The sequence below is a fragment of the Loxodonta africana genome, chromosome 19 (assembly GCF_030014295.1).
Source record: "Loxodonta africana isolate mLoxAfr1 chromosome 19, mLoxAfr1.hap2, whole genome shotgun sequence".
Lineage (NCBI taxonomy): Eukaryota > Metazoa > Chordata > Mammalia > Proboscidea > Elephantidae > Loxodonta > Loxodonta africana.
The window spans coordinates 32,759,623-32,774,742 of record NC_087360.1 but is presented as its reverse complement, the minus strand read 5'-3'; the positions used below and the strand labels follow the sequence as shown (position 1 = coordinate 32,774,742).

General features: G+C 63.3%; 2 protein-coding genes across 6 annotated transcripts; both read right to left on the bottom strand.

Moving 5' to 3' along the window:
• Positions 1–1,394: 1,394 nt before the first annotated feature.
• On the bottom strand, positions 1,395–5,222 carry GP1BB (glycoprotein Ib platelet subunit beta). Its single transcript, XM_064272546.1, has 2 exons — positions 5,078–5,222; positions 1,395–4,841 (listed from the first exon to the last, which is right to left on the bottom strand). The coding sequence occupies exons 1-2, from the start codon at positions 5,085–5,087 to the stop codon at positions 4,246–4,248; spliced, it is 606 nt and encodes a 201-aa protein (XP_064128616.1). The 5' UTR covers positions 5,088–5,222; the 3' UTR covers positions 1,395–4,245.
• An 855-nt stretch (positions 5,223–6,077) lies between these two features.
• SEPTIN5 (septin 5) lies at positions 6,078–14,314 on the bottom strand. 5 transcript variants are annotated; one of them, XM_003419104.4, is made up of 12 exons: positions 14,215–14,314; positions 14,059–14,069; positions 9,363–9,459; positions 9,178–9,264; positions 8,801–8,924; positions 8,565–8,699; positions 8,284–8,401; positions 8,045–8,146; positions 7,172–7,268; positions 6,951–7,086; positions 6,476–6,578; positions 6,078–6,349 (listed from the first exon to the last, which is right to left on the bottom strand). In XM_003419104.4, exons 1-12 carry the CDS (start codon positions 14,255–14,257, stop codon positions 6,293–6,295), a joined length of 1,110 nt encoding a protein of 369 aa, XP_003419152.2. In that variant the 5' UTR covers positions 14,258–14,314; the 3' UTR covers positions 6,078–6,292. The 5 variants fall into 5 exon arrangements, with proteins under 5 accessions (XP_003419152.2, XP_064128614.1, XP_064128615.1 ...); XM_064272544.1 differs by having other exon boundaries at positions 14,059–14,118; positions 14,216–14,312; XM_064272545.1 differs by lacking the exons at positions 14,059–14,069; positions 14,215–14,314 and adding an exon at positions 13,804–14,046.
• Positions 14,315–15,120: the final 806 nt, after the last annotated feature.

Here is a 15,120-nt window from a genome sequence, read left to right as displayed (position 1 = left end):
CCCCTCTGTGGTCAGTGCCTTGGCCGGGGCTGGTCTAGGAGCTGTGGTGGAAAATGGAGGGGGAACATCTTGGAAGAACTACGCATTCAGCTGCTCCATGAACCAGCAAGTGGGAAGTTCTTCCTAGTGTCTGACCACACTATGATTCCAGAGAAGGCCCTGATGCCTCTGCAGTTCCAGCTTCTGAAAGGCCCTGGCCCTGTGACCCTGGCCTGGAAGCCTGAGGGCCTTGTGGGCAGTGAGGGTGTAGCTGGGGCTCTGGCTGGCTGCTCCCTGCGGTTCCCCCAGGGTCTCTTCCCAGCTCAGGGGGACCTCCTTCTCTTAGCTTGGGTTCACCTAGGACCCACAGGCCACTTCTCCTGGGCCCTACATTTGTCCCCTGAAGGCTTCCATGAGGAAGCGAGGGAGTCCCAGAGGTCTGTCTCTGCTCTGGTCCCAGTGCAGAAAGTGCTGGGGCCCCGGCAGCAGGGAGACCCCTCCCGGGTCTGGTTTCCTCTCTAGACAGTAGGGAGATACACTGTCCCTGCAGCACTTCCAGCCTGAGTTTAGGGGATTGCCCAGGTACCTTTGCTGTGACAAGGTAATTCTGACCCCCATCAGGGAATCTGCGGGTGCCAGGCCACCTCCTGGGGAGGACAGGGGTGGACAGTTCATTTGTACAAAGGGGGCCACTGTCCGTTGATGTGATGATAAGGCTGGATGGACAACCGGACAGTCGGCCACAGCCCACAATAGGCCGGATGCCCCACACCTGCCCACAAAGGAGAGGGTGGTCCTGCCTCACATCCAACCGGCAGCCCCGAGATAGCATCAGCTGAGCAGAGGGCCATCCGTCTTGTCCTACAAAAGCCAGGACAAAGGCCATGTCAGCGGCAGCCTCCCCGACCAGGTCAGTGGCGGTCGGTGGGGGCCAGGGCTCTTGTCAGGGTCCTGCTTGGGGTCCATGGATAACAGCCTTTGTTGTCCACAGGGCCCGCCAAATGGGGGCCATACATAGGGCTGGAGAGAGGACTCTGTCTTAGGCAACTGCAGGCTGGCTCCAACAGAGAGGAGGAAGTCACCCCTTTATTCACATGCAGCCCTGTGCCACGCGGGAGACCCAGGGAGGGCTCCGATGGGCCTTGGGTGCTCACCCACAGGGTCAGGGGCAGGACAGTGGAGGCCCAGAGAAGCCCCTTGCTGTTAGGGCAGTCAGAGAGGAGGTCCAAGGGAGGTGGCGGTGGGGTAGACTGAAGGGGGCAATGAGCAGGAGCCGCAGTGACAGGGGAATGTGTCCTGGGCAGAGGGAATCGCCTGTGCAGAGGCTGTGGGTGGCAGGCTGGTGCGATGTTCTGGGAGCCTGGAGAGGGAAGGCAATGGCGTGGGGAGCAGGGACAGGGCCTTTTGCTGCTCCCAGTAGATGGGAGGTGCCCAATAGCTCTGGAGGAGAGACCTGGGGTTGGAGGCAGAGATTAGGCTGTAGGATTGGGAGGCTGGATTGGCGGCAGCCTGGTGGGACCAGGAGCCCTGGTGGGGCAGTGGTTGACCTATGGCCGCTAACCAAAAAGCAGCTGTTCAAATCTACCAGTAGCTCCTTGGAACACTATGGGGCAGTTCTACTCTGTCCTACAGAGTCTCTGTGAGTCAGAATCAACTCGATGGCAATGGGTTTTGGTGGGACCAGGGTTGTAGAGGGAAGGCCTGGCTTACTTCCGGCACAAGGGCTCCAGACACCCAGCAGCCCCATTCACACCAACAGGGCCCCCTCCCCCATGGCTCCATCACCCTGGCACTGCCCTGCCCTCCAGATGCCTAGCTTCTCACCCAGACTGCCCAGGAAATCCCATAGCACCTAAGAAGCCCCCACAGTTACCCTAAGCCCTATCTGTCCCTGATGGCCCTGACTGCTGCCAACAAAACATGTTCACCACCCTCAGGAAACCCCAAACCCCTGAGCATCCACTGTCCTCAGCATCCTCCCAGCCCCGTGGAGCCCCTGACGACCCCTACTCTGAGCGCCTTCCCTCTTCTACCTCTACACTTTCCTCAGAGAATCCTCCTGGCCCCCTGGCCTCCCGGGGATCCTCTGAGCCTCACTCTCCTGGCGAAGCATCTGAATAACACGGGAAGCAGACCCCCCACAGACCCTGCCTCTCCCACACCCAGGGACCTACGCTCCTGAGCCTCCTCAGGCCCAGTGCACCCTGGGGGCTGTCCTCCTGCTCCTCCCACTGCTGGAGAGAGCCAGGCTCTGCCCAGTGTCCCTGTGGTCACACTGCACAGACTGAAGCTCCCTCCTCTCCCTGAGTGTCCCCTGCCTTTTCTACTTCCTTCCTTGGAGTGCAGGATTTCTCCCTGTCTAGGGTCCTGGCGCCTTTTTGACACCAGACAATACTTAGTGCTCCCTCCAGCCCTTGTTGCCCCTAGGTCCCCACCCCACTCAAGGCAGAGAGAGGCTGCAGAGGCCAGGCCTGGTTTGGAAACTACACAGATGGGTGTGTGGCCCAAGGGCTGGTGGGGCAGGTAGTCTGACCCCTTAGGGTGCAGGCAGGAGGCTGTGAAGGCAGCGCTGCTGCTGGACAGTACAGCCTGCACTGTGTGGAGTGCCCATACTCTCCAAGCCTGCCACCCACTCTGGCATTGTTGCGTTTGGCACGCCCAAGTGTCTAGGGGGTACTGCCGTCCCCTGAGCTCGTCTTTGCCTTGGGGACCAGCTCACTGCCCCACCCCCGGGCCCTGTCAGCCTCATTTCCCTGGACTTTCCTTAGGTTGACGGCTCTCACTTATTCTCGGGCCACCTGATGCCCCAAGATCTGCTCAGCGTCACAGAGTTCACCTGAACAAAACGGCCTCCTGTCCAGCCCAGTAAGACCCTCCCACTGATACTACCCCTGGTCCCAGGTGCCCTCTGGGGACCTCCCTGCCCAGCGCACAGACCCACAGATGGGCTCACTAGAGCCCAGCGGGATGCTTTCTGCTAGAGGCTCCCCAAGGCTCTGCAGTGTCCCCACCCTCCCTGGTATCCTCATTTTCTGTGCCACAACATCAATACCTGCAGCTTCCACATTCCTTTGCAGAGTCCCTGGAGTATGCTCACTGCCCACAGTGTCCTCACTACCCCACAGTGTCCTCACTGCTCCATAGTGTCCCCATAGCCCCCACAGTGCCCTCATTGTCCCACAGTGTCTTCACTGCCCCACAGTGTCCCCATAGCCTCCAAAGTGTCCTCGTTGCCCCACAGTGCCTGCATTGTCCCCAGTGTCCTCACTGCCCCAGAGTGTCCTCACTGTCCCCAGAGTGTCCCCATAGCTCCCAAAGTGTCCTCATTGTCCCCACAGTGTCCTCATTCTCCCCACAGTGTCATCATTGCCCCACAGTGTCCTCATTGTCCCCAGTGTCCTCACCTTCCCAGAGTGTCCTCACTGTCCCCAGTGTCCTCACTGCCCAGTGTCCTCATCACCCCACAGTGTCCTCATTGCCCAGTGTCCTCACTGCCTAGTGTCCTCACTGCCCCCACAGTGTCCTCATTGTCCCCACAGTGTCCTCACTGCCCCAGTGTCCTCACTGCCCACAGTGTCCCCATCACCCCCACAGTGTCCTCACTGCCCAGTGTCCTCACTGCCCACAGTGTCCCCATCACCCCCACAGTGTCCTCACTGCCCCCAGTGTCCCCATCACCCCCACAGTGTCCTCACTGCCTACAGTGTCCTCACTGCCCACAGTGTCCTCACTGCCTCAGAGAGTTGTTGCTGCCCACATGGTGTCCACACTTCTCCATGGTGTTCTCACTGCTTTTAGTACGTTCACCCTCTGGCCAACTTCTGAGAGAGGGAAGTCTTCGGTGGTGTTTACCTACTGCTCTTCAAGTCACTTTAGGTGAGTGTGAATGAATGCTCGTGTTGTTGTGAGCCTCCTTCTGCCTATCTGTGGTTTGGGGAGCGGCACTCCCAGGGTAGGTGGTGCAGATATTGGCCACGAGGAGAAGGGTTTATTTTACACAGAAGTTGGGGCGAGGAAGACTCTGTAGGGTGTGAGCTGCAATTTGCCCCCTCACCTCCCCAAACCCAGGGAGCATCAGTTCGCCTTGCTAGGGATGGGAGTGTCAGCAGTGTCTGGCCCACGTGGATCTGGCCTGCAGCGACGGGTAAGGTGTCTCGGAGATTGGGCAGGGGCCAAGTACGACAGTGGTCTCAAGGTTAGGGAGAGGACTTCTGGGGCTTTTGTCGAGTTTTCAGACCCGCGTCGCTCAGAGCCAGGCGTCACCTTTCAGGAAGCGCTTGCTCCGGCCCCCTCTGCCACCAGCGGGGCGCTAAGCCACAAGTCGGGCGCGGCACGGACGCGGGCGCGCAGACGGCACAACAGCAGCCCCAGCAGCAGTGCATGCAGCAGCCCCAGGCCGAGTAGCGCCAACTGCGCCGCCAGCGCCCCCCAACAGAGCGCGCCGGGAGTGCAGGCGGCTCGCAGCTCCTCCTCAGCCAGGTATGGCAGCAAGCGGCCCCGCAGCGCTGCGGGCGCTGTGCAGCGCAGGTCGCGATAGGGCGCGCGCTCGGGGCGGCCGGCGAGCCAGGCGCGCAGGGGCAGCAGGTGGCAGTCGCAGCGCCAGGGGTTGGCGCCCAGGTGCGCGGTACGCAGAGCGGGCAGCACATCCAGCAGCCCTGGAGGCAGCGCCGTTAGGTTGTTGCCCGTCAGCACCAGCTCCGTCGTGCCCGGCGGGAAGGCGGCTGGAAGCGAGGCCCACGTCAGCCCGCGACGCCCGCAGTCCACGCGCGTCCCTGCGCAGTGGCATGGGGCGGGGCAGCCCACGACCGGACGGCTTGGCGATGCCAGCAGCAGGAGCAGCAAGCTCAGCGCCCCGCGCGGCCCTGGAAAAGAAGCGCCGCCGTGAGCTGGTCGGGCCTAGCGGGCCCGCGGGGTCCTGAGCAGATTCCCAGAGCACCCGGAGCTCTGGACTCCAACTCCTGAGGATCGCGGCCCCCTTCTCCCGAAAGCCTCACCACCCTGCGTCCTGGTTGGAAGTCTCCTCCAACTCTGACCCAAGTTTCCTCTATTCTAGCCAAACGACGGGAGCGCGTCCCGACCCTGGCCAGCCCAGACTCACCGGAGCCCATGGCGAGAAGACCGTGCCCCAGCTTGCTCTGGAACGCGAGGCGTTAGTTGGAGAGCAGGGTGATATGGCCGCCCCGCCCTACCAGGCCCTGGCGAGCTCTCTGCTGCGACCGCATCGCGGCCGCCTGGCCAGAAATAACTCTAAGGCCATAAGGGTGCGGCAGATAGAGCACTATCTCCCCTGCGCGAGGGGCCATCCGGGCTTCCGCCTCCACCCGCTCCCCGGGGCGCACGGAGCACTCGGACACCCATAGCGACTTTCACCAATATTGTTCCCCTGTCACCAGGACAGGTCATGGCATTCACAACTGAACAAAACGGAGCATAGGATGTGTGTGTTTGGAGACTGGGGGTCATGCGGGAGAGGGGCTCGGGAGGCCAAGGACTCAGGAGGCCAAGGGCTCAGGATCCCGGAGCAACAGCGGGGACCCCTCTTTGTGCCGCTGAGAAGGGACCTCTAGCAGCAGCCAGCACAGCTGTCTGGGCATAGTGGGGGTTACCCTCTGGCCCAGCACAGCGTGAGGGAGGGGCGAGGGAGGTCCCGGGAGCCGGCCCAGCACGCTCCTCGTCCGCAGTTGTCTAAAGGGGTCCCCATTGCTCCGGCTGCCCAAGCCTTCCCGCTGGGCTTCCCAGTGCAGGGGTGAGGTAAGGGAGAGCGGCCCACTTTGGCACAAAGTGGGGTCTCAGCATAAGCTAGGCGGACCGCAGGAGCGGGCACACAGGACTCCCAAGTCTGCTCTGGGGCCCTGGTGACCGGGGTGGGGAATAGGCCCCGGACCCTGGGGATCTGGTACTCTCTTCTGCCTTGGCTTACCCGCCTGAGCAGGACCTGGAGTCTGAGTGTTATGACCTTGGGTGGGAGCTGTGACCTCAGAAGTCCCACCCAACATAGCTCCTGCTTCCCCCAAGGCCAGAGGGGACCGGTTGGGGGGCTGTTGTCCAGACCCCTCAGAAGCAGATGATAGGGGCGGGGAGGACGGGTGCCGAGAATAAATTAGGATTGGCTAGGGGCTTCGGTCGAGTCCCTGGTCGTCAGTAGGAGCAGTCCGGGATCCGGCTACTCTGAGATTGGGGTTGGGTCCAGGCTAGTCTGATCCAGCAAATCCAAGGTCAAGTCCAGGCCAGCCTGGGGTCTCCGGGTCTCGGACTGGGAGGGGCTGGCCCAGGGATGGGCTGTCTATCCCCAGCGACGAGGGGTGGGGTGTGGTCACTGGTCCTGCATTTGTTGCTTCATCTTCTGCAGCATTTCCTGCATGCGCCTCAGCTTGGAGAGAGACAAAGGGGTCGGGGCGAGACACAGAGGGCCTAGGCCCCGCCCAGCCCCCGCCCACCGCCCAGCCCCTACTCCCTCCCCGGCTGGCTCCAGCCCCTTCTCCACTCGTCCACCTACCTCCTCGTCTTTCATTCGGATAAGCTTCTCCGTCTCGGCGTCGGGGGTGGGCAGCGGCAGGATGGGGATAGGGCTCTCCATGCGGCTGTCCTGGGTCAATTTGCTGTGAGGCCGGAAGAGACACGGTTGATGGGCGGCTTCACGGGTGGGCTGGAGGAGGTCTGGCCGACCCCCGCCACTGCCAAAGTCCCGCCCGCCCTCCGGAGTCCCTACACCCCAGGAGACAAGGAGCTGGGGGACCAATTTGGAAGTTGGGACACAACCCAGGCCACCAGGAAGCGGCCCGGGGTTTTGGAATCGCGTGGACCGGGAGAGGCGTGGCTCAGCTCCAGGGGCGGGGTCTGCTCAAGGCAGGGGCGGGGTCTGCTCAAGGCAGGGGCGGGGTCTGCTCAAGGCAGGGGCGGGGTCTGCTCAAGGCAGGGGCGGGGTCTGCTCAAGGCAGGGGCGGGGTCTGCTCAAGGCAGGGCCGGCTCACCTGGTCATCTGCTGGATGCAGTGCGCACGGTAGTTTTCGTAGTGCACGTCGCAAGTCACGTCCTTGAGGTCGTGCATGTGCGTGCGGATGAGCATGTTGCGCAGCTTCACGAAGTCACAATGTGCCTGGTTCTCCACTGCAGGGCAGGAGCGGGCAGTGGGTGGGGCGCCGGCTGGAAGAGTCTTCCCACCGGGAACCCGGTGCCCCAGGCCTGAACTCACCCTCCACGATCCCCCAGGGATACAGTCGCCCACGGACTCGCTGACCCTTGGCTTCCACCACCGTGTTGCTGCCGATAACCGCGAAGGGCGCACTTTCCTGGGGGGGGGCAAGATTGGCTCAGTGTGGGTGCAGGGCTAGTGGTTGGAAGGGGCATGGGCGTTCAGCACCCTGGTTGGCCCTCCCAGTATCACCATCACCAACCACCCCCAAAAGAGATCCTAGCGTCTTCCCCCCTTATGGTCCCTCTGCTGCCCTCTGGAGCCAGAACTGGTACAGCAGTCACCCCTCGGCCTTTGCCAGGCTGTGCCCCATCCATCAGGCATGCCCTCCCTTCCTGCTCCCCACCCACCAAGAGCTATACTCACAGCTACCTCCCTCCCCCAGGGCTGGGCCCATGCCTCCTGGTAAGGCCCCTCCCTTTGGCTGGGGCTGAGGGTACTGCCCAATTCCTGGCCTGGTGGCCACCCACCCTCTGCCCTTGGCTTGGTTATAACCACCCCAGCTGTTTGGGGCCCCCAAAGCTACCACCCTCTGGGGCTCAGAATTTTGGGAGCCACTGGGCTGGGTCCTTCCACTCATGGCCTGTGGGAAGAGGGTGCCTGACAAGCAAGGGAGGGTAGGGAAACCTGGCCACTCGCCGCTGTGCCTTTGGCTACAACTTCCAGGCAAGTGCTCCACAATCCACTAAACACCTATTTGGGGCCCAAACTGCCACCACGGGTCAGAAAGGGACACGGACAACCCTCACCCTGCCAGGTCGGAGCTCAATGCTCGCCCTCCTCTGGGCCCTGTGTGGACAGGACAAAGCCTTCTGGCCACAGGTTCCCCTGTCCCTCACCACCTCCCTCCTGCCCACCAAGCTGCACTCTCACCTTCAATTCCCGATCCTGCTGCTTGAAGTCCTCGTCCTCATCAGAGTCACATTCAGGAAACTGGTACACACGGATCCCAAACTTGTCAATCTCCTCCCGGATCTGCAGCAGGGCAAGGACTGTCAGATTTGGAGCTGGCCAGGTTCCCTGGGCCAGGCGTGGTGACGCCAGGGGTCAGCACACCTGGTGCTCTCAGCCCGGGAGTCTTGGGCCAGGCCCCTCTGCCACAGCAGGCTCACCCGTTCCTTCAGCTTCCGGATTTCGCTGGGGATGAGACAGTCTGCTTTGGCAATGAGGGGCACGATGTTCACCTTCTCATGCAGAGCCTTCATGAAACCCACATCCACTGGCCGAAGCCTGCAGAAAGCAGCCAGGGGCGGTGGTGGGTGCAGTGAGGGTGTAGTGGGGGAGGGGGCAGTGATGGGAACAGTGAAGGGGTTAGTACAGTGAGGGGGATCATACAGTGAGGGGGCTGTGAACATGGGTGGCCCCCTGAGCCAGTCCCCAGGCAGCCACTCACCCATGCCCAAAAGGAGAGATGAAGTACAGGCAGCAGTGCACCCGGTTGTCCTGGATGTTCTTGCGGTTCAGGCCGCTCTCGTCACGGAAATACTGCTCAAACTGCTGGTCCACGTAGTCGGTGATGGGCTTCCAGCTGGGGTGGGAGGGAGCATGAGGCCCAGCTGTGAGAGCCACCCACCAGCCTAGGAGGCCTAGGGAGGTAGGGAAGACAACTCCCAGACAGGCCTTCCTCACCACTCAGAGTTGTTGACTGCGTCCCCGAAGCCCGGTGTGTCCACGATGGTGAGCTTCAGCTTGACCCCCTTCTCCTCGATGTCTACCGTGTGCTTTAGGATCTCCACTGTCTGGCTGATGCGCTCTGGGGGGAGGCATTGTTTGGGACCCTCAGCCCCTACCCCAGGCAGCCAGGACCCTGTCTGCATCCATCCCAGTGTCTTGACCTTGGCCCCACTATGGTCTGGGCCAACCCTCTTGGACCTGAGTGGGGGCAGACAAGTGGGCCAGGTGACCCCCCCTGCAGGAGGAGAGGGTAGGGGCTGGACCTGGAAAGGTGCACTTTGAGGGATCCTGGGCAGTTGGATCAGTGCTAAGACTTTGTGGAGACCACTCACCCTCGGCACTGAGCAGCTTCCGGTCCTTGTACAAGTCCGTCAGGAAGAGGCTGTGGACCAGTGTGGACTTCCCCAGACCTGACTCACCTGCCCACAGGTACAGCAAAGGGCTTGGGTTAGGTCCACGGTCCCCATGACTGAGCCTGGCTGGCCCCAGCCACCCACCCAGAGCCTGGCCCACTCACCAGCCACCATGAGTGTGAAGTCAAAGCCCTTCTTCACTGACTTTCGGTGCACCTGGTTGGGCAGTGTGGCGAAGCCCACGTACTGTTTGTCGATATCCTGGGAGTGGGAGCAGGACATGTCAGGGGCACACTGCGACTCCTGGGGCAGCCCCATGCCCTCTCCCCACCTGACTTGGGCTGAGAAGGCAGCAGAGGGCATAGTCCCTGGAGTGGGGTGCTTCAGTGGCAGAAATGGGATTAGACCTGTGGGCAAGGGTTGGGAGGTGGGAAGGCAGGGGAGGGGGTGGCAGAACGCACTCCTGCCCTGCCCAGCTTCAGCAAGGGGTTTTGCAAGGACCCCAGAGATTGTAGGGGGGAGGGGCTGCGGGGGGGGGTTGGTGTCAAGCGCAGCAGGCATAGGTCATGCCCTCCTTTTCGTCTGTGGTTGGAGATCACCAGGTCAGAGATCCTCTCAGACACACCCGAAGCCTCCATGCTGGGAAGAGCCGATACTCACTCCTCTCAACAGTACCAGGGGGTGGGAGGCCCCAGCTGGCCCCGATCCAGCCGCGGGGGCAGCGGCGACAGCGGCTTAGGGGCTATTTATAGACAGCGGTAAGCGAGAAGCCTCGTTTGCTGAAGGCCCCAGTGCCCGACCCCTGCGGACCCTGGCCCTTCTGGCCCATGTCACGCTCAGAACTCGCCGGGTCCCGGGCTGGGGCACACACATACTGACCCACATCTCCTATCCCCGACACACCTTGAGCCGCCTCTGGGCCTGGGTCCGCGGCGACAGCAGCTGCTCCACCAGGCGGTCCTGGGGCGCCGCCAGCGAGTCCATCGCGGCAACCCTGCGTACCCCCCGCCGGCCGCGTCTGGACCCGAGACTGGGGCAGGCCGACGCGGGCCCGGCGTTCGCAGGGAATTACACGCGGTGCTGCCCTTACTCTGTTCTCGCCCCCGTTTTACGGACGCGGGAACTGAGGCCCGGAGAGAGGACGTCGCCCACCTGGGGTGCCGCCGACCCCAGAGGCGATCCGAGCCATCTTCTGCCCCGCGGCGCCGCCTGAGCTGGGCGCGGCGTCCCCAGTCCAGCCGGCACTGCTCCCGCACCCCGAGCCGAGGCGGGGCTTCACAGCGCTCCCGGAGCGCGCGGGCGGGGGCCAGAAGCGGTCCGCGCCGCGTTGTCGCCTGGAAACGGTCGCCTAGAAATGGGGCCGCAGGCGGAGCTACAGCGAAGCTGTGTAGAGGGCAGGGCCGAACCAAGGCCTGGGGGCGGGGCGCGGCGCGGAGTGTCTGGGAGTCCTGCGGCCGGTCGCTTGGCCTCAGTCCAAGCGCCAGGACACGGGGTGGGGTGGGGTGGGGAGGCCAGGTCCCACAGACCGGCCTGGCTGGGCCAGGGGAGAGGGGAGTGCTGTGGCTCCGCGTGTCCGCCCTCCAGAGTTGCGGCGCGGCTTCCGCCCGCCAGAGGGCACCGCAGGACTCCCCGGGACCCATCCGCCGCCTGAGCCTGGCGGAGGCTCCCGCCCCGCGCGGGGACCGGCCCCATCCACTCGCTTCTCTCCTTGCAAGCTCGGCATGCAAGCCTCACGGCAGTGTCACAGCGTCTCCGCCCCCCCACCGACACACCCCTCTCCGCACAGATCCTCTCCCCCGTGTGTGTGTCTGTGTGTGTGTTTAGAGGATTCTTTCCTGGCGTGACTCCCCGAGGTATGTGGAGAAGCAGGGCGAAGGCAGAGCCTGCAAGTCTCGTGAAGTCTCCTGGAGGCTCGCGGAGCGCCGGCGGCCAGAGCACGAGATGCCCCCCACCCCCAACCTCTGGAAACTTTGATGCCACGGCGACACGACAGCGCCTCAGCAAACCCGGCGGCCACCCACGGGCCGCCGGCGCCGCCCCCAAGATGGCCCCGCGGCTGAGCAGAGACAGAGAGGGGGGAGAGAGGGTGGTAGGCGGGACCCCCTCCCCCACTGGCCCCTGGCGAGCACACCTCTGCACTTCCTCGCCTTCAGTGATCCGCAGGGCCGGGTGGGAGCGTTACTCCAGACGGAGACACTGAGGCTGGGGCTCACAGGACCTAGAGAGCCCCAGCAAATACAGCCCTCACACCATGTGGCCACCCCAGAGACCGCGGGGGTCTCTCCTGAGCCCAAGTAAACTGCCCTCTGGTGGCCGCCAAACCTTTTCTTACGCACCCCTCCCCCAATCCCAGCAAACCAGCATTAGTGAGGCTGGAAAGGGGACCTGGAAAGAAGCTGGGGGTGACGTGTGAGTCAGTGGACCAGGAGGCTCACTCTCCCCCCCGGGGGCCTCTGTCTCCTCTCCAGGCCCCGCTGGTTGTGCTGTAAGGGCGCAGAGGCTGCTGGCTTGGAGAGGAACAGGAGAGCCTTTCACCCTGAGAGTGCAGAGGGGAGCCCATCCCTGAGTCTTTGCTCAGAGGAAGCTCCTCTGGCCCCAGCCTCTGCCACTCTAACATGCAGGAAGCCTCTGAGTAGGAGTGCCGCCCAGCTGCCATTGAGATGGCCCCTCAGCCCAGCACACCACCAGATGGGCTGGCATCTCAGGGCTGGGCATCTCCAGGAAGAAAGCCCGGGGCCTTAGGCCTTAGGCTGGGAGGGAGCCTCAGCACTCCCACACCCTGGCATCTAACAGGGTGCCTGTTGCTCCCAGACTGCCTTAGTTTTCCTGTTGGTAAGAGACAGCTTTTCTGGGACATCATCATCATCAACAGGGCCCAACCAGGGCCTGTGGGTTCCTGGGGGAGCCTTAAGAAAGAGGCCCTGCCACCCCCTTTCTCTGGCCCTGGAGGCACAAGTATTTCTCAGGGCTTCCTGAGCTTTCTGACACAGCCACACCCACTCCTTCTGGTTCCTGGAGGCTCTCTAGGTATTTCCATTCTTAGAATCACTGAAGCCAGCTCTGGAAACAGTGCTGCAGTCAACAGAACCCCCACCATTGCCTGGAGGGGGCACAGAGGGCCTACGGAACCCCACTTCTACCTGAAGTGGTTAGAACGGGGTGGGAGAGCACAGAAAACCCACAGACTCCTCACCCCCATCAGTGCCTGAGGTGGGAAGGAGGCCACAGAGGGCCCACTGAGCCACCCCACTGCCTGAGACAGGGGTAGGGTGGGCATGGGGAATCACCCTGCTGCCTCTGTCTGCCCCTTATCCAGTAAGGGTCTCCAGCCCCCTTCACAGGAGGGCTTAACAGGCTGAAACTCAGGACAACAGGGGTCATGACAGACAACTTGTGCTCTTCTCCAACCCCTCCCCCCCAGCTCCCTGGGTCCCTGGCCTGGATCTGAGGCTCCTCCCCTGCCTGTGAGGTGTCTCTCCCTCTGGCCCTGGGGGCAGGGGGTGGGGTGAGGCTGGCTACTGGATGGAGTAGCAGGCATGGGCCTGCAGGAGTGGGTCCCTGTCTCTGAAGCAATGGGCAAAAGAACCTGGGTAATGTTGAGCTGCTGCCTGAGCCCAGGGGCTTGGAGAGCCCAAAGATTTTGCTTAGAGCACTTGAAGGTCCAGAGAGGCCATGGGGGGTAGGTCCCCAGCCTCAGCTCCTTCTCTCTCCCTCAAACAATAGCCTAGCGATGTGTGTCCCTGCATCTCAGGCATTGTCTGACCTGCCGCCATAGGGAGGCAACTCCTGGCTGGCTCCCTGGGGAAGCCCTGGCTTGCAGGGTGGTGCTGATGACAGAGCCCCTCCTGATGATCCCCACTTGCCCCAGGATGGGGCATGTCCCTGCCAGGAGACTTGGCACCAGGTAGCCAGGGACTCTGGGCTTGCACACCACCTGCTAGACTGCTCCTGCCTGCCTGCCTGCTGAGCCCAGGGCCAGCACTCCCAAGTCCTACCGGGCACCCACTCGTGCATGAAGCCCCCACCCCGGGGAGGGGCCGCCCTGGTGCCTTCTTTTGTCTGCTAAACCTGGTTGAGCTCAAGCCAGTGAAGTGGCCAACAGGCTCAGCTCAGAGCCCTCAGCCCACTTCCCCACCCCACCCTCGGGATCTCACAGCTTTGTTTTCCTCCAGCCTGAGCTGGATGTTCACAGTGGGTGTCCTGGTCAGTCTCTCGCTGAGTTCTGTTTCCCGGAGGGCTGGAACCAGGCCAGCCCCCTTGGGGAGGCCACAAGCTTAGTTGCACCCACTGGGTTCAAGGCCCTGTGCTGGGCACAGGATGACTCAGACTGGGCCCTGGAAGCACCCAGTCTGGGGAAGAGGCCCCACCATAGATCAGCACGTTGTGGGGGGGCATAAAGGTGCAGGAGAGTGGGGAGACTGGCCTGAGGCTCCTCTGTGGGGCTGTTCAATGCCTGCCGGCTAGCTGGTGGACCCCAAGCCCCTCCTCCAGACCATGGACTGTAGTGACCATGGCCCAGCCCAAGACCCCCAAAGCCGGCCTGCAGGCACGGTTAGCAAGGAGACCCTGGAGCTGGACCAGCGACCAGGGCTGGCTGGCACTTACCCCCCTCCCCTTCCTAGGGAGGGACTCTGGCCCTTGCTGTGAGGTCAAGGGGCCAATCCCCCCCACCATGGACATTGCGCCCATTTCTCCCCTCTGAAGCCTCAGGCGCGCCTAGGCTGACAATCTGGTTATCACAACAGGGCGAGATGACGGCCGGCGGGGGTGGGGTCGCGCCTGGGCGACGGCGGCGTTAGTGCCACAATGGGTGACAGCCGGCAGGGTCTTGCGACAGGCTGAGCGGCGGCGCACACGTACCTGCTTATCCTCTGCGGGATCGGGGTCGGGATCGGGTCCGGGTCCAGGCGGGTCCGGGCCGGCGGGCGGGGGAGAGACGGAGAGACACTGTGAGAGACCGGCAGGCGGCAGGGACAAAGGCGAGCGCGCGGGCGTGCGGACGGTCGCTGGGCTCACCTGGGGTCGCCAGCTTGCTCTTGTACCGCAGGCCTGTGCTCATGGTGGCCGCTGGAGGGGGACGTGCGGCGGCAGGCGCGCGGGAGGGGCGCGGCAACGAGCGGGGAGGCCGAGGCCAGGCTGCGGGGTGACCGGCCCCTCCGCGCCGCCGCCGCCCGCCCCGCCTGCGCGCCCGCCAGCCAATAGGCACCCGCCGCGCCCACGCGCGACCCGGCGCGGCCGGCGGGGGCGGGGACCGGGCGGGGACGGAGGCACCGCCCCCCGACTGTCCCCCGCTCCCGTGGCCTTCGGGCGACGCCCTCGCCTCTTACAGGCGGGGCCAACCCTAGGGAGCCAGGGGAGACCCGAGGTGCCTGGGCCTTTGCTCTGCTGTGCTCAATGCCCCTCCCCTCACAGGCTCCCAGGCGGGGACTGTGCCTTTTGGCTGGGACCCCGTCTGCACCTGGGCCTGTGGACTCCCCAGGCATGTGGTCGTTTTGTATACCCTGCGCTCAGGCCTTCGTCTCACTGCCTCTCACCAGGCCCTGCCTCCTCTCACCAGGCTGAGGTCAGCTGGGCGCCCCCTTCTCTCCCCATCAGGAGGGAGGATCCCCTGGCCTTGGGGTCCTGCTCCTCCTGCCAGCAGGAGGGCATAGTCCCCTCCCGCAGGCTGCTCTGTGCTGCACAGATCTGCTCTGGAAGCAGACACACTTGGCAAGCTGCAAATCACAAGCCTTCAGGCGATTGTCCCACCTCTCTTTTCCTGGGCTGTAAAATGGAATTATTTGTGAAGAGAAATGGAGCTGCCTTCTGGGACTGGAATAGCCTAGCAGGCACTTCCTCAGGCCCAACCTGAAGCCTGCCTGCTCCCCACCTCTACTCACCGCATCCCTGCACCCTCCCACTTCCAGGCACCTGGCACCTGGC